Source organism: Staurois parvus, unplaced genomic scaffold (genome assembly GCF_062004578.1).
Source record: "Staurois parvus isolate SC_StPar_1 unplaced genomic scaffold, SC_StPar_1.0 ptg001221l, whole genome shotgun sequence".
NCBI lineage: Eukaryota > Metazoa > Chordata > Amphibia > Anura > Ranidae > Staurois > Staurois parvus.
The window spans coordinates 17571-35308 of NW_028319017.1; the positions used below are offsets into that span (position 1 = coordinate 17571).

The following is a 17738-nucleotide window of genomic DNA, read 5'->3' on the forward strand; positions in this document are numbered from 1 at the left end:
TCACAACCACACCGCAAACGCCGGCCGGGCGTTTGCAGAGCGGCACCATAGACGAGAATAGGAGGCTTCAACGCCTCCTGACTCGACCAGAGGCGTCTGTTTTGCCGCGACGCAAAAGCTCCCGTTAGAGCTGTAATGTGCAGAATTGGCAGAGGCGTTTGGGAAGCGGTAAAAACGCTTCCCAAACGCCTCTCTGCCGCCTGCACACAATGCTAGTGTGAACGTAGCCTAACACTTGCAAATTATAATGCAACAGTTATATCACTTATAGTTTATAGGTCATGACCAGGCCATTTTTTGAGATACGACACTGCGTTATTTTAACTGACAATTGCGAGGTCACGCACAACCTCACGAGGTCACAAATTTAGTTTTTGGCTTTTTTTCCCCACAAATAGAGCTTTCTTTTGATGGTATTCGATCACCTCTTTGGTTTTTCCTTTTTGCGTTATAAACAAAACTAAAAAAAGACCGGCAATTTTGGAAAAAAAAAAAAAAATCTTCACTGACACTTTGTGGGAACCAGTGACGTTAATACAAGGATCAGTGCTAAAAATATGCACTGATCACTGTACTAGTGACACAGGTTGGGAAGGGGTTAACATCTAGGGCAATCAAAGGGTTAAGTGTGTGCCTAGCTATGTGGTTGATGTACACTAGGTGATGCATGTACTAGGGGAAGTACACCATCAGTTCCCAGCTTTGCATTGACACAGGATCTTTCACTTTCCCACCTGTCAGAACAGAGCTCTGGCTTGTTTACATAGGCATTGCTCTGTTTTTTTTTTTTTCTTTCTCCTGCTCAAACGTCGGCTGGGTGCTGGCGAACATCCATTCACCGGAATGCGCAGATTGGCTTCTGCTGTGAGTGTTCACAGCAGAAGCAAGCCGGCGGTGTGTGTATGTATATATAGATATATAAATCTATAGATATAGATCTATAGATAGATAATTGATAGATAGATAGATAGTGACAGACAGACAGACATAGATATGAATAGACAGACAGATAGATAGATATGAATAGACAGACAGACAGATAGATATGGACGGATAGATATGGACGGATAGATATGGACGGATAGATATGGACGGATAGATGGATATGGACGGATAGATGGATATGGACGGATAGATGGATATGGACGGATAGATGGATATGGACGGATAGATGGATATGGACGGATAGATGGATATGGACGGATAGATGGATATGGACGGATAGATGGATATGGACGGATAGATGGATATGGACGGATAGATGGATATGGACGGATAGATGGATATGGACGGATAGATGGATATGGACGGATAGATGGATATGGACGGATAGATGGATATGGACGGATAGATGGATATGGACGGATAGATGGATATGGACGGATAGATGGATATGGACGGATAGATGGATATGGACGGATAGATGGATATGGACGGATAGATGGATATGGACGGATAGATGGATATGGACGGATAGATGGATATGGACGGATAGATAGATCTATAGATAGATTGATAGATCTATAGATAGATTGATAGATCTATAGATAGATTGATAGATCTATAGATAGATTGATAGATCTATAGATAGATCTATGTAGATAGAGAGATAGATGTGATTTTGCACAGGAGGACTGCCCTGTAGCAGTAAAACTGCTATAGGGGTCTTCAAGTGGTTAAACCCCACCTCCTCTGAAAATGTAATTTAAAAAAAAAACTTCTCTCCCCCCCCCCCCCCAAAAGTTCAGAAGGCAGAACTTGCCCTTTCCATGCTGCAGCACTGCAGTGGTCACCCCAGACACCACTCCTTTTTGGTGGTAAATGTCACCCGCTATCTCGTAGCCCACTACCTTTGAGCCCAGGGCGTCAAGGACTTGCCCCCTACATCATCAAGCCAGCCTGAGCTCACAGAGCAGTTCAGAGAGCTGTGGCCATGTCAATACAAGAGTGCTGTTCTTTGCATCATAGAGGACCGGAGCTGGAGGGTGGAGGACCCCAGGATTAGTGATTAAAGACAGCCTCCAAGAGGATTAGCAGACCCAAAAAATAGGAGGGTGCTCTTTTTAGGACTCTATCTAGATTAGGACTTTTAAAAAGTTACTTGGACCATTGAGGCTTTTGTGCGTTGAAGAGATTGCAGATGCTGGAACAGGTTGAATGAAAAAAAATGAGTGGAACATGTAACGTCTTCTGAAAGTGAACGTATCCTTTCATATCTATGAACATATTCCAGGTTGAATTGCCAGCATCGTAACATCTAATCTTTATTTTTTCTCTCTCAGGCGGTGTCTGCTCTGGTTCAGCCGCTGGGAGTGTGTGCAGAATACCTCAATTCCACTACTGTGCAGGTAACAAACCTATAATGCGTTTTCTTTCATATTTATGTGTTAAGGCATTTATTTATTTTTAAATAAAATATAGACCCTCTGTGCATTGGCCTTCTGTTTATCAGGAATTAGACGTACCTCTGCTGATTAATGCACCCGTGTACCTCAAACGCAGCCATGGTACTTCTTTTCCCTGATAACTAGATGGCCATGGCATGGGGGTTTGACAATTCTTTTTAATATATTGAACAGTTGAGGTTTAGGCATCATACACACTGGATTTTCAGCCCTGGCGCATGAGGCTTCAGCGTTTAGCTGAGGCTGAAGGGCACAGGCGCACCGTCCAGCCCCGCTGCCAGCAGTCTGTCAAATTCTAAGAGTCTTGACAGCTTCTGCGGCTGGACAGGGCTGGGCGGTGCATGTAGTGGTATGTATGTTTAAGGCGGTCTGCATTCTAGGCATTTGACCCTGGCCGCATATTGCCCTAAACTGAGTGCACCACCCAGCGCTGTCCAGCCCGTAGCAGCTGTCAGACTCTTAGAATCAGACAGGCTGCCAGCATTAGATGCTGGATGTTGGGGCTGTCTTGCAGCTTCCTTTAATTCCCTGACCCCACTTCATCCAATCTCCCCTCAGTTATGCTGTCTCAACAAGTCTCCCCAGCTCCTAATTCCTAAAATGCACTATGGAGCTCATAGCACTTTCACTTAGCACATGTACATGTGTACACCGCATAATGGGAAGCTAACCTAAAAAAAAGATTGGGTACTTGTGCTAGCTGCATCTGTTGAAAGCATTTAACCAATCACTGGATTAAAGTATGTGTGTGTGTGTGTGTATATATATATATCTACAGTGAAGGAAATAAGTATTTGCTCCCCTGCTGATTTTGAATGTTCGCCCACTCACAAATAAATGATCGGTCTAAAAATCGAATGTTCGGTGTATTGTAGCACTGAGACAGAATAGCAGCAACAAATTCAGCAGAAATGCGTCTAACAAATGATGACTGATTTGCATGTTCATGAGGGAAATAAGTATTTGATCCCCTTCACAAAACATGACTTAGTACTTGGTGGCAATTCCCTTGTTGGCAATCACAGAGGTCAGACATTTCCTGGAGTTGGCCCCCAGGTTTGCACACATCTCAGGAGGGATTTTGGCCCACTCCTCTTGGCAGATCCTCTCTAAGTCATTAAGGTTTGGTGGCTGATGTTTGGCAACCCGAACATTCCGCTCCCTCCACAGATTTTCATTCGGATTAAGGTCTGGAGACTGGCTAGGCCACTCCAGGACCTTAACTCCTTCACACCGGCGCCGCCCTGCCCTTTAAGAGTTTCAGAAGCTGGGAGTCAGGGCGCGTCACAGTGGTCACATGATCGGGAAAGGTCCCAATCGAAAGAGGAGATCGGGACCTTTCCGTGAGTACCGGACATGTTTGCTGAGGGCGACACTTTCGGCACATATGTCCTTTTTTAATAGAGAGCAAATGTGCGGGCGCTCGGCGTTTAGGCCCAGACACCGGGAGGCCGCACATTTTCCTGCAGCCGGCGTGACGAGTTTAATGTGCTTCTTCTTGAGCCACTCCTTTGTTGCCTTGGCTGTGTGTTTTGGGTCATTGTCATGCTGGAACACCCATCCACGACCCATTTTCAATGCCCTGGCTGAGGGAAGAAGGTTCTCACCCAAGATTTAATGGTACATTGCCCTGTCCATCGGCCCTTTGATGCGGTGCAGTTGTCCTGTCCCCTTAGCACAGTTTCTCAACTCCAGTCCTCATGGACCCCCAACAGGTCATGTTTTCAGGATTTCCCTCAGATGAAACAGCTGTGGTAATTACTAAGGCAGTGAAACTGATCAAATCACCTGTGCAAAATAATGGAAATCCTGAAAACATGACCTGTTGGGGGTCCATGAGGACTGGAGTTGAGAAACACTGCCTTAGCAGAATGTTTCCACCACCATGTTTGACAGTTGGGATGGTGTTCTTGGGGTCATAGGCAGCATTTCTCCTCCTCCAAACACAGCGAGTTGAGTTGATGCCAAAGAGCTCGATTTTGGTCTGATTTGGTCTGGCGATTCTCCCAGCTTATCATAGAGCCCATGGAGGACCAGAATGTCTCTGATGAGCTCTATGGTATAGGAAACGGGAAGCAACAAGTACTGTTGTCACTTCTGGTTTCCTGGGAAGTACACAGCACTATTTCTAAATCTTAAGGGCCTTTGATCACACCGATGTCTGTGTGATCAGTTGGTTTTAGGGCACAGGAAAGGTCTGGGATCTAATAGAGCCCAGATCTCTCTGTAAAGAGTACCTATCACTGCCTTTTGCTGTCACAAGTAATGTTTACATTCCTTATGACTGCAAAAATATAAATATATAAAATATGTATGTATGTATGTGTGTATATGTGTGTGTGTGTGTATAAATAAAATGTACGTGTGTATATGTGTAAAATCTTTTTGTATTCAGAATACTTGCTTTTAATTTTTATTTTAATAATGATCATTACTGATTTTGAAATCTTGCTTTATACCATCAGCCAATGCTGGATCATGTTATTCATAAGATGATAAAGTATGTACAGAATGTGGAAGAGAAGGATCTGAAGGACAAGGTATGGTTACAGTATTCTGTGTTGTATTATCTTTCATAGACTCTCCCTTTCCTGGTAGTTGTAGTTCACAACCGTGTCCCTGCCGCTACAGTTCTCAGGTTTTCCTTGGCCTAATAGTGGCTTTACACGCTTCAATAAATGGTCAAATTCACCAATAAATGGTCAGATTCACTTCCAATCGATCTTTTCCAATAGGAATAATCATTCTGTAGCCGACAACTCATGTGAATGATTTGCTACCCACTTGGGAGTGGATTTCAGTCACTAGATGAGATACAATCGTAACTTAGTATTGTCGGTTCTCGTTCGCATCTCTGCTTCCACCATGTACCCTCATAATCTGACCAATCAAAATAAGTATTCATGAAAAGAGCATCATGATATTGCCAATCCATGCAGAACGATCAGTAACAATCCACTCTGGCGAATCAGCTCAGTATGATTGAATATGATCGAAACTGAGTGTAAATTGATCAAAAGGAATATGATAGTTATTCAGTTGTTTATGGATTTGATCGCAGCTAAGTGGTTAGCATTTCCGCCTGGCAGCGCTAGGGTTGTTGAGTGAGTCCCAACCATGACACTACCTGCCCAGAGTTTGCATGTTCTCACTGTGCGGGTTTCCTCCTTGTATCCCGGTTTCCTTCCACACTCCAAAGACATGCTGGTAGGATAATTGGCTCCTGTGTAAATTGGCCCTAGTAAAAATGTGAGTTAGGGACCTTAGACTATAAACTTCTTGAGGTCAGGGACTGTGAATGTATAATATATGTAAAATGCTGCATTAATTGATGCCGCTATATTAGTACCTCTAATATTTACATTTTTGATGTTGCTTACTGCGGCACCTGCTGCTGAAAATTGGTATTGTGTTGGTCCATATAAAGCAGTGGCCTCCAAACTGTGGCCCTTTGTTTGCCTCTATCTGACCCTTGGGGCACTATTTCATCCACAGCTTCTATTAATGGTGGGGTGCTATTCCTCCCACTGACACCAATGGTGGGGTGCTATTCCTCCCACTGACACCAATGGTGGGGTGCTATTCCTCCCACTGACACCAATGGTGGGGTGCTATTCCTCCCACTGACACCAATGGTGGGGTGCTATTCCTCCCACTGACACCAATGGTGGGGTGCTATTCCTCCCACTGACACCAATGGTGGGGTGCTATTCCTCCCACTGACACCAATGGTGGGGTACTATTCCTCCCACTGACACCAATGGTGGGGTGCTGTTCATGCCACTGGTATCAACAATAGGACACTATTCCTTCCACTAAAACCAGTGATGGGGCATTTCTACTCCCATTGGCCACAGTCTGGCCCCACTAAAGTCTGAAGGACCGTAAACTGGCCCTTTGTTTATAAATTTTGGAAACACCTGATATGAAGGGTTTGAAAAATACGTTACAGCTGGGTCTCCAACAAACACTGTAAACATGGAGGAGGTGTAGTCAGATTGTTTGCATCCATTTGTAGAATCAGTGAGGGATCCCAATTAGAGTATTTCTTGGTTTTGCTCCTCTGTAGAGCTTCCCGCGGCGTTGCTCCTCGGTAGAGCGTCCCCCGGCGTTGCTCCTCGGTAGAGCGTCCCCCGGCGTTGCTCCTCGGTAGAGCGTCCCCCGGCGTTGCTCCTCGGTAGAGCGTCCCCCGGCGTTGCTCCTCGGTAGAGCGTCCCCCGGCGTTGCTCCTCGGTAGAGCGTCCCCCGGCGTTGCTCCTCGGTAGAGCGTCCCCCGGCGTTGCTCCTCGGTAGAGCGTCCCCCGGCGTTGCTCCTCGGTAGAGCGTCCCCCGGCGTTGCTCCTCGGTAGAGCGTCCCCCGGCGTTGCTCCTCGGCAGAGGGTCCCCCGGCGTTGCTCCTCGGTAGAGGGTCCCCCGGTCTTTTCTTTAGATGTTTCTGCATTCCAAATAAAAGATATAAGAAGCTGGCAATCTATGGTCAGCAGCTTTTTTAGAAGTTCTTCTTCCAATCAAACCTTCGTAATTCCTGACTATTCTTCTTTCCTCCTGCAGAGGTTAGTCAGTATCCCCGAGCTCCTGTCTGCCATTAAGCTGCTGTGCATGCGTTTCCAGCCGGACCTGGTGAATGCGGTGGACGATCTTCGGCTGGACATCTTACTACGAATGCTGAAATCTCCTCACTTTAGCGCAAAAATGAATTCTCTTAAAGAGGTAAGTCTGCTGTCACCTGAGACGTGTCCTTGTCCGCTGCAGTCCCACCCTGCACACTTCACCTTACTTCCACGTTTCTTTTTTCTCCAAGGTAACCAAATTAATAGAAGACAGCACTTTATCAAAATCTGTGAAGAACGCCATAGATACTGACCGGCTCCTGGATTGGCTGGTGGAAAATTCTGTCCTATCGATAGCACTGGAAGGTCAGCATTTCACTCGACTAATTACAGCTGTTAAAACTCGAGATGTATTATGGTAGAGGAGGAGCGGTGTGACTGATGGTGGCAAATAGCCTGGTGTCTACGCAAACATTCCAGGTTTCTTACTGGCTAAAAGTTTTCGTAGGTGTATTTGGAAGTTGATGAGCCCCTCTCACTGAAATGACTTACTCTGGTTTCTCTGCACACTGTGAGCTGCTCACAGTGTGAATTAGAAGTTTCAGCAAGTCAGAGCTGCTTCATTTTCTGGCTGGGGGGTGCCCAGCATCATCTAGCTCGTTTCCGACCCCAGTCTCGCTGTCCCTGGCCCGCCCCTTTCATTCTCAGTCTCGCTGTCCCTGGCCCGCCCCTTTCATTCTCAGTCTCGCTGTCCCTGGCCCGCCCCTTTCATTCTCAGTCTCGCTGTCCCTGGCCCGCCCCTTTCATTCTCAGTCTCGCTGTCCCTGGCCCGCCCCTTTCATTCTCAGTCTCGCTGTCCCTGGCCCGCCCCTTTCATTCTCAGTCTCGCTGTTCCTGGCCCGCCCCTTTCTTTCTCAGTCTCGCTGTCCCTGGCCCGCCCCTTTCATTCCCAGTCTCGCTGTCCCTGGCCCGCCCCTTTCATTCCCAGTCTCGCTGTCCCTGGCCCGCCCCTTTCATTCCCAGTCTCGCTGTCCCTGGCCCGCCCTTTTCATTCCCAGTCTCGCTGTCCCTGGCCCGCCCTTTTCATTCCCAGTCTCGCTGTCCCTGGCCCGCCCTTTTCATTCCCAGTCTCGCAGTCCCTGGCCCGCCCCTTTAATTCCCAGTCTCGCTGTCCCTGGCCCGCCCCTTTCATTCCCAGTCTCGCTGTCCCTGGCCCGCCCCTTTCATTCCCAGTCTCGCTGTCCCTGGCCCGCCCCTTTCATTCCCAGTCTCGCTGTCCCTGGCCCGCCCCTTTCATTCCCAGTCTCGCTGTCCCTGGCCCGCCCCTTTCATTCCCAGTCTCGCTGTCCCTGGCCCGCCCCTTTCATTCCCAGTCTCGCTGTCCCTGGCCCGCCCCTTTCATTCCCAGTCTCGCTGTCCCTGGCCCGCCCCTTTCATTCCCAGTCTCGCTGTCCCTGGCCCGCCCCTTTCATTCCCAGTCTCGCTGTCCCTGGCCCGCCCCTTTCATTCCCAGTCTCGCTGTCCCTGGCCCGCCCCTTTCATTCCCAGTCTCGCTGTCCCTGGCCCGCCCCTTTCATTCCCAGTCTCGCTGTCCCTGGCCCGCCCCTTTCATTCCCAGTCTCGCTGTCCCTGGCCCTCCCTTTTCATTCCCAGTCTCGCTGTCCCTGGCCCTCCCCTTTCATTCCCAGTCTCGCTGTCCCTGGCCCTCCCCTTTCATTCCCAGTCTCGCTCTCCCTGGCCCTCCCCTTTCATTCCCAGTCTCGCTGTCCCTGGCCCGCCCCTTTCATTCCCAGTCTCGCTGTCCCTGGCCCTCCCTTTTCATTCCCAGTCTCCCTGTCCCTGGCCCTCCCCTTTCATTCCCAGTCTCGCTGTCCCTGGCCCTCCCCTTTCATTCCCAGTCTCGCTGTCCCTGGCCCTCCCCTTTCATTCCCAGTCTCGCTGTCCCTGGCCCTCCCCTTTCATTCCCAGTCTCGCTGTCCCTGGCCCTCCCCTTTCATTCCCAGTCTCGCTCTCCCTGGCCCTCCCCTTTCATTCCCAGTCTCGCTCTCCCTGGCCCTCCCCTTTCATTCCCAGTCTCGCTCTCCCTGGCCCTCCCCTTTCATTCCCAGTCTCGCTCTCCCTGGCCCTCCCCTTTCATTCCCAGTCTCGCTCTCCCTGGCCCTCCCCTTTCATTCCCAGTCTCGCTCTCCCTGGCCCTCCCCTTTCATTCCCAGTCTCGCTCTCCCTGGCCCTCCCCTTTCATTCCCAGTCTCGCTCTCCCTGGCCCTCCCCTTTCATTCCCAGTCTCGCTCTCCCTGGCCCTCCCCTTTCATTCCCAGTCTCGCTCTCCCTGGCCCTCCCCTTTCATTCCCAGTCTCGCTCTCCCTGGCCCTCCCCTTTCATTCCCAGTCTCGCTCTCCCTGGCCCTCCCCTTTCATTCCCAGTCTCGCTCTCCCTGGCCCTCCCCTTTCATTCCCAGTCTCGCTCTCCCTGGCCCTCCCCTTTCATTCCCAGTCTCCCTGGCCCTCCCCTTTCATTCCCAGTCTCCCTGGCCCGCCCCTTTCATTCCCAGTCTCGCTGGCCCGCCCCTTTCATTCCCAGTCTCGCTGGCCCGCCCCTTTCATTCCCAGTCTCGCTGGCCCGCCCCTTTCATTCCCAGTCTCGCTGGCCCGCCCCTTTCATTCCCAGTCTCGCTGGCCCGCCCCTTTCATTCCCAGTCTCGCTGGCCCGCCCCTGTCATTCCCAGTCTCGCTGGCCCGCCCCTGTCATTCATTGGCTTTTCTGTCATGGAGGCTAAGCATCACATGTGGGCCTTACTTAGGGTGGTCTGCCTAGGAACAACCTCTCCTCCAGACTGACATCCACCCATCAAGGCATTTTGATACTTGCTTAACTCCTCCCAGTAGCCAGCCCACTCCTTGCGCGAGTGCCGAGGGCTTTTGAGAAGTGTACTGAGGCAGGCTGCTGTGATGTTTTCAGGAAGCTATGTACAGCACTCTGCCAGCCCCTCCCACCAGTCATGATCTGCCTGCATTGCACAGAGAAGCACAGAGATCCAGTTATAACATCACTAGGTCCAAAATAACGTATGTAATGAAAACGGAAGGATGTTTTTTAAAATGGCTTTGATGCTTGTGGATGAGGGGCAATGGAGAAACCTGGGAAGGGAAACTATAAGCAAGTTAAACTTTAATTGTAGATGTGGGCAGATATGTCTCTCAGTACATTGTGTGCTTTCCTGTTCAGGCAGCTCGGTGAGTTGTGGTTTAAGTGAAATGAGGTTTGTAGATTTTGGTTAATTGTGGTATATAGCAGCAGATGGTGGGTTTCCATGGGATTTGATAAAATAATTCTTCTTATTTCTTTTATTAAAAAATTACTTTTGGTTTTGCGATTTAGTTTGCAAGGAAGTCTGCACACATGTGCACACTCGGGAGGACTGTTCGAGCTCATTAGTGATGTTCTTTTTCAGGAAACATTGACCAGGCACAGTACTGTGACCGGATAAAGGGAATCATTGAACTGCTCGGAAGTAAATTGTCCTTGGATGAACTTTCCAAAATCTGGAAGATCCAGGTGGGGAGAAGATTCAGAAGCACTAATAGCATTTTCCTCTAAAGACCCAAATCGTAAATGACCCTACACATGCGTTTTCCACTTTATTAATGAACAGACTCTCGGAAATCCTGGTCATTGGGATAGATAACTGATGTGTACCGCTTGTCATACATTGTGTGCCCCGATTATTTAGAATGCTCCTCCGCAAAGAAATACAATCACACAGATCACAGTTATCTTTTCATTATATTACAATCTTTTATCACTTTTATATTTTGCATTTAATTGCGCTGTCATAGCTGTATAATACAGTAGCTATACTGTACAGCAGTGGTCTCCAAACTGCAGCCCAAGGGCCAGATGTGGCCCTTTGCTAGCCTTTATCCAGCCCTTGGGGCTTAGTGACATGAGGCACTATTCCTCCAACTGACACCAACATTGGGGCATAATCCTGACACTAATGATAGGCCGCTATTCCTCCCACTGACTCCAATCATGGGGCGCTATTCCTCCCACTGACTCCAATAAGAAGGCGCTATTCCTCCCACTGACTCCCATCACGGGGCGCTATTCCTCCCACTGACTCCCATCACGGGGCCCTCTTCCTCCCACTGACTCCCATCACGGGGCCCTCTTCCTCCCACTGACTCCCATCACGGGGCCCTCTTCCTCCCACTGACTCCCATCACGGGGCCCTCTTCCTCCCACTGACTCCCATCACGGGGCCCTCTTCCTCCCACTGACTCCCATCACGGGGCCCTCTTCCTCCCACTGACTCCCATCACGGGGCCCTCTTCCTCCCACTGACTCCCATCACGGGGCCCTCTTCCTCCCACTGACTCCCATCACGGGGCCCTCTTCCTCCCACTGACTCCCATCACGGGGCCCTCTTCCTCCCACTGACTCCCATCACGGGGCCCTCTTCCTCCCACTGACTCCCATCACGGGGCCCTCTTCCTCCCACTGACTCCCATCACGGGGCCCTCTTCCTCCCACTGACTCCCATCACGGGGCCCTCTTCCTCCCACTGACTCCCATCACGGGGCCCTCTTCCTCCCACTGACTCCCATCACGGGGCCCTCTTCCTCCCACTGACTCCCATCACGGGGCCCTCTTCCTCCCACTGACTCCCATCACGGGGCCCTCTTCCTCCCACTGACTCCCATCACGGGGCCCTCTTCCTCCCACTGACTCCCATCACGGGGCCCTCTTCCTCCCACTGACTCCCATCACGGGGCCCTCTTCCTCCCACTGACTCCCATCACGGGGCCCTCTTCCTCCCACTGACTCCCATCACGGGGCCCTCTGACTCCCATCACGGGGCCCTCTGACTCCCATCACGGGGCCCTCTGACTCCCATCACGGGGCCCTCTGACTCCCATCACGGGGCCCTCTGACTCCCATCACGGGGCCCTCTGACTCCCATCACGGGGCCCTCTGACTCCCATCACGGGGCCCTCTGACTCCCATCACGGGGCCCGCTGACTCCCATCACGGGGCCCTCTTCCTCCCACTGGCACCAATTATGGGGCACTATTCCTCCTACTCAAAATGGAAAAAAATAACATGAATAAACAAACGATTAAAATCACCAACTAAGTAAATGTGGAATAGAAAGTTCTCCCTGTTTGTGTTTCTGTACAGACAGTATGCAGAGCAGGGATTTCACTGTGAACATCCCCACAGCATCATTTATTATATTGTATTAAATATTTGTTGTTCAATTATGTGTTAAAACTTGTAATACTGGATGTCTTCTCCCCCCAGTCCGGGCAATCATCCACTGTGATAGAAAACATTCATACTATTATCGCAGCTGCAGCTGTGAAGTTCAACCCAGAACAGCTAAACCACCTCTTTGTGCTAATTCAAAAGGTAACGTTTGCTTGGTGTTCGGATATTGGCAGCGCGTGTTATTACTGCCTGTTCTAGATGCATTTGCTATTGTGATCTTTGCATAATGCAGCAGACTTGTTGGTCTGATTAACTACTTCCCGACCGCGCTGTCGCCAAAACACTGCTAGAGCGCGGTTGTCCACTTCTGGGAGGGCGTCCATTGACTTCCTCTCAGAACCACACCCCCCAGTGTGCCCCCTTGGACACGCACATGACGCGCTCCGTGATCGCTGTGTCCTTCGGACATACAGTGGGGCAAAAAAGTATTTAGTCCCCACCAATTATGCAAGTTCTCCCACTTACAAAGATGAGAGAGGCCTGTAATTGGCATCATAGGGAGACCTCAACTATGAGAGACAAAATGAGAAAACAAATCCAGACAATCACATTGGCTGATCTGGAAAGAATTTATTTGCAAATTATGGTGGAAAATAAGTATTTGGTGAATATGAAAAGTTCATGTCAATACTTTGTTATATATCCTTTGTTGGCAATGACAGAGGTCAGACGTTTCCTGGAAGTCTTCACAAGGTTGGCACACACTGTTGCTGGTATGTTGGCCCATCCTCCATGCAGATCTCCTCTAGAGCAGTGATGTTTTGGGGCTGTCGCTGGACAACACGGACTTTCAACTCCCTCCAAAGGTTTTCTATGGGGTTGAGATCTGGAGACTGGCTAGGCCACTCCAGGACCTTGAAATGCTTCTTACGAAGCCACTCCTTCGTTGCCCGGGTGGTATGTTTGGGATCATTGTCATGTTGGAAGACCCAGCCACGGTTCATCTTCAATGCCCTTGCTGATGGAAGGAGGTTTGCACTCAAAAGCTCAGGATACATGGCCCCATTCATTATGTCCTGTACATGGATCAGTCATCCTGGTCCCTTTGCAGAAAAACAGCCCCAAAGCATGAAGTTGCCACCCCCATGCTTCACAGTAGGTATGGTGTTCTTTGGATGCAACTCAGCATTCTCTCTCCTCCAAGCACGACGAGTTGTGTTTCTACCAAACAGTTCTATTTTGGTTTCATCTGACCATATGACATTCTCCCAATCCTCTTCTGGATCATCCAAATGCTCTCTAGCAAACTTCAGATGAGCCCGGACATGTACTGGCTTAAGCAGGGGGACACGTGTGGCACTGCAGGATCTGAGTCCCTGGCGGCGTAGTGTGTTACTGATGGTAGCCTTTGTTATGTTGGTCCCAGCTCTCTGCAGGTCATTCACTAGGTCCCCCCGTGTGGTCCTGGGATTTTTGCTCACCGTTCTTGTGATCATTTTGCCCCCACGGAGTGAGATCTTGCGTGGAGCTCCAGATCGAGGGAGATTATCAGTGGTCTTGTATGTCTTCCATTTTCTAATTATTGCTCCCACAGTTGATTTGTTCACACCAAGCTGCTTGCCTATTGCAGATTCAGTCTTCCCAGCCTGGTGCAGGTCTACAATTTTGTTTCTGGTGTCCTTTGGTCAGCAGACAGCTCTTTGGTCTTCACCATAGTGGAGTTTGGAGTGTGACTGTTTGAGGTTGTGGACAGGTGTCTTTTATACTGATAACAAGTTCAAACAGGTGCCATTGATACAGGTAATGAGTGCAGGACAGAGGAGCCTCTTAAAGAAGAAGGTACAGGTCTGTGGGAGCCAGAAATCTTGCTTGTTTGTAGGTGACCAAAAACTTATTTTCCACCATAATGTGCAAATAAATTCTTTCCAAATCAGCCAATGTGATTGTCTGGATTTGTTTTCTCATTTTGTCTCTCATAGTTGAGGTCTACCTATGATGCCAATTACAGGCCTCTCTCATCTTTGTAAGTGGGAGAATTTGTACAATTGGTGGCTGACTAAATACTTTTTTGCCCCACTGTAGCTGATTACAGATCACAGTAGAGGTCAAATCACAGCGGCCCTTTACCATGTGATCAGCTGTGTCTGATAACAGCCGATTACATTGTAAACAGACTTACCGGATAACGGCAGACCTTTCCTCACACGCTGTCACAGCATGAGGAGAGTCGGTAACTGGCAGATCACACGGGACATTTACAATTAGTAGTTGCTTACTAATGTGAACTCATGCCAAATAGAAGGGGCTAGACGGGCACCACCATACCTCCCCCACGGGGGGCAGAATAATGGCACAGTGTCAGGTATACCACCCGTGCGACTAGAAAACATCAAAATAGCCATATTAGAGAATTTAAAAAAAAAGACCACCTCAACTATATACTAACTTTAAAAACAAGATCACAATATTGCAGCCAGGAGGGAATTATACATTTCCCAAAAGGTTGGTATCAGGTCATGACCTGAGATATAAGGAGACCACAAGATACACTGACACTGTCTGCAGGAGACCTGCATGGCATCAGTGATCTGCTGATCGCTGGTGTAATGTATTATTATTATTATACAGTGTCTATATAGCGCCAAAAAGTTTGCTCAGCGCTGTACAATATAGTGGGGGACAGAACACGAGACAAGACAGTAACAATACAATACACGTGGGGTTCGAGGGCCCTGCTCGTTGGAGCTTACAATCTAGGAGGGAAGGGATAGTGGTACAGGAGGAAATGGCTGTAGGGGATGGAGTGGAGGAGATCGGCTGTTAGGTGAGGGTGGGGTAGGCTTCCCCGAAGAGATGAGTTTTCAGGGTGCGCCTAAAGGTGAGGAGGGTAGGTGACAGTCTGATGGATTGGAGTAGTGAGTTCCAGAGGATGGGGGAAGTCCTGGTGAAATCCTGCAGTCGGGCATGGGAGGAGGAGACCAGGGAGCTAGAAAGTAGGAGGTGTTGTGAGGAGCGAAGAGTACGGGTTGGATGGTATTTGGATATCAGGTCATTGAGGTAGTTCGGGGCAGCGTTATGAATGGCTTTGTATGTCAGTGTTAGTAGTTTGAATTTCATGCGTTGGGCAATCGGAAGCCAGTGGAGGGAATGACAGAGGGGGGTGGCAGATGCGGAGAGGTTGGTAAGGTGGATGAGTCTGGCCGCTTAGTTCAGGATAGACTGAAGCGGGGATAGCCTGTGTTGGGGTAGGCCGGTGAGGAGGGAGTTGCAGTAGTCCAGACGTGAGATAATAAGGGAGTGAACGAGTTGTTTAGTAGTGTCTGGGGTTAGGAACGGACGTGTTTTGGAGATGTTGCAGAGGTGGAGTCTGCATGAGTTTGCCAACGAGTGGACATGGGGTTGGAAGGACAGGTCTGAGTCTAGAGTGACACCTAGGACTTTGGCTTGCGGGGTGGGACTGATGGTGGCGTTGTTGGTTGTGATGTAGAGCTTGGGGGGGGGAGGGGCGGGCTGGGGGGAAAATTAGGAGCTCGGTTTTAGCAAGGTTTAATTTGAGGAAGTGGAGTGACATCCAATCTGATATGCCGTTCAGTAGGCAGGTGATTCGGGCGGAGACTGAAGGGGTGAGGCGAGGGGTAGAGAGGTAGATTTTTAGAGCAGGGGTGTCAAACGGGCGGGCCTCCAGCTGTTGTGAAACTACAAGTCCCATCATGCCTTTGGGAGTCATGCTTGTAACTGTCAACCTTGCAGTGCCTCATGGGACTTGTAGGAAGCAGGTTCTGCGCCTGTCTTAGGGTTCTGGCTGTGACTCCTTGCAGCTCCACAGCCAGATTCCCACTGTGCATGCGTGCCCCATGCTGCGCTCTGTGAATGCTCCTGCATCCTCCTGGGACCTGTGACGTGTCCCAGAAGACTGCGGGCAAAGAGAGGGGAGGCCAAACGTCCCCTTTGATTAAACCATCAAAAATCAAAACTTGGGAACTGCGTCCCCCCCCCAAAAATAGTGTCCAAAATGCTAAAAAATGTGCATTCATAATTTTTTGTGTAAAGGTGAACCTTTTAAATGTTTTATGTTCCATGTTATAAAAACTGAAGGATAGACGATTGAGTTCCATTTGGTGCTTCCTAATATTTGCAGACTGACGCTTTTCTTGTCCGCAGAGCTGGGAAACTGAATCCGATCGGGTCCGTCAGAAACTGTTGAGCCTCATAGGGCGTATCGGACGAGAGGCACGCAACGAGACGACAACAGGAAAGGTGAGGCCTGGAATGAGTCAACCACTGCCGGCCCAGGGCCCACGGCCTTTATAACCACAGTAATTACATCTCTTACTCCGCAGGTGTTGGAGGTCCTCTGGGATCTCGCTCACTTACCAACTCTGCCATCTAACTTAATCCAACAAGCCTTAGAGGAGCACCTGACAATCCTGAGCGACGCCTATGCAGTAAAAGAGACCGTCAAGAGGAGCTACATCATAAAATGCATCGAGGACATTAAAAAGGTAAAATTTACTAGGCGGTACTTGTATCATCAGTGTGCCAATTTATTGTTTATTAAAAAAACAGAAATAGTGTCGCGCTCCACTGACAATTGCAAAGATTATGAGTGAATAAGTGTTAAATAAAATTCCCGCAATAAAAGCATATGTAACAATATCACTGCAATTCTATTTCTACTACAATCTAGTCCTTAATGAGTCCATGCCTTTGGTACTTCTTCTATTGCTGTGATGCCAAATAATAACTGTGTAATTCACCGAGCTTAAAAAATATATTGTGCACCTTCACCGGTTGTGCCCTCACTTGATGTATATGACCAAACCGGTAAGTGAGGTCATAAAAAGCTTGTGTCCCTTTATTTGGACTTAGTGGTAAATGGATAGAATTATCCCTCTTTCCCTGGGATGGATGGACAGACGGAGTGTTCCCTTTTCCCAGCAGGGGGTACCCTTACTTCCTTATGGATTTTCCTGGAGCCGAATGGATGGAGGGAGTATCCCTCTTCCCGCTAAGGGGGTCTCCTTGTTTCCTTATGGATTTTCCTGGAGCCGAATGGATGGACGGGAGTATCCCTCTTCCCGCTAAGGGGGTCTCCTTGTTTCCTTATGGATTTTCCTGGAGCCGAATGGATGGACGGGAGTATCCCTCTTCCCGCTAGGGGGTCTCCTTGCATCCTTATGGATTTTCCTGGAGCCGAATGGATGGACGGGAGTATCCCTCTTCCCGCTACGGGGTCTCCTTGCATCCTTATGGATTTTCCTGGAGCCGAATGGATGGACGGGAGTATCCCTCTTCCCGCTAGTGGGTCTCCTTGCTTCCTTATGGATTTTCCTGGAGCCGAATGGATGGACGGGGGTATCCCTCTTCCCGCTAGTGGGTCTCCTTGCTTCCTTATGGATTTTCCTGGAGCCAAATGGATGGACAGGAGTATTAATCTTCCCGCTAGTGGGTCTCCTTGCTTCCTTATGGATTTTCCTGGAGCCAAATGGATGGATGGGGGTATCCCTCTTCCCGCTAGGGGGTCTCCTTCTCTCCTTATGGATTTTCTTGGATCCGAATGGATGGACGGGAG

General features: G+C 49.3%; 1 protein-coding gene across 4 annotated transcripts in view; it reads left to right on the plus strand.

Annotated features, from left to right (window-relative positions):
* The window catches only part of USP24 (ubiquitin specific peptidase 24), a 167293-nt gene that overhangs the window by 12447 nt on the left and 137108 nt on the right, over positions 1–17738 (plus strand). For all 4 annotated transcript variants that reach the window (XM_089660267.1, XM_089660268.1, XM_089660269.1 and 1 more), the window contains exons 6-13: positions 2283–2348; positions 4871–4945; positions 6957–7115; positions 7207–7321; positions 10407–10510; positions 12260–12367; positions 16328–16423; positions 16507–16668. In XM_089660267.1, coding sequence (XP_089516393.1) covers positions 2283–2348; positions 4871–4945; positions 6957–7115; positions 7207–7321; positions 10407–10510; positions 12260–12367; positions 16328–16423; positions 16507–16668 — 885 coding nt within the window. The remainder of the gene's footprint in view (positions 1–2282; positions 2349–4870; positions 4946–6956; positions 7116–7206; positions 7322–10406; positions 10511–12259; positions 12368–16327; positions 16424–16506; positions 16669–17738) is intronic.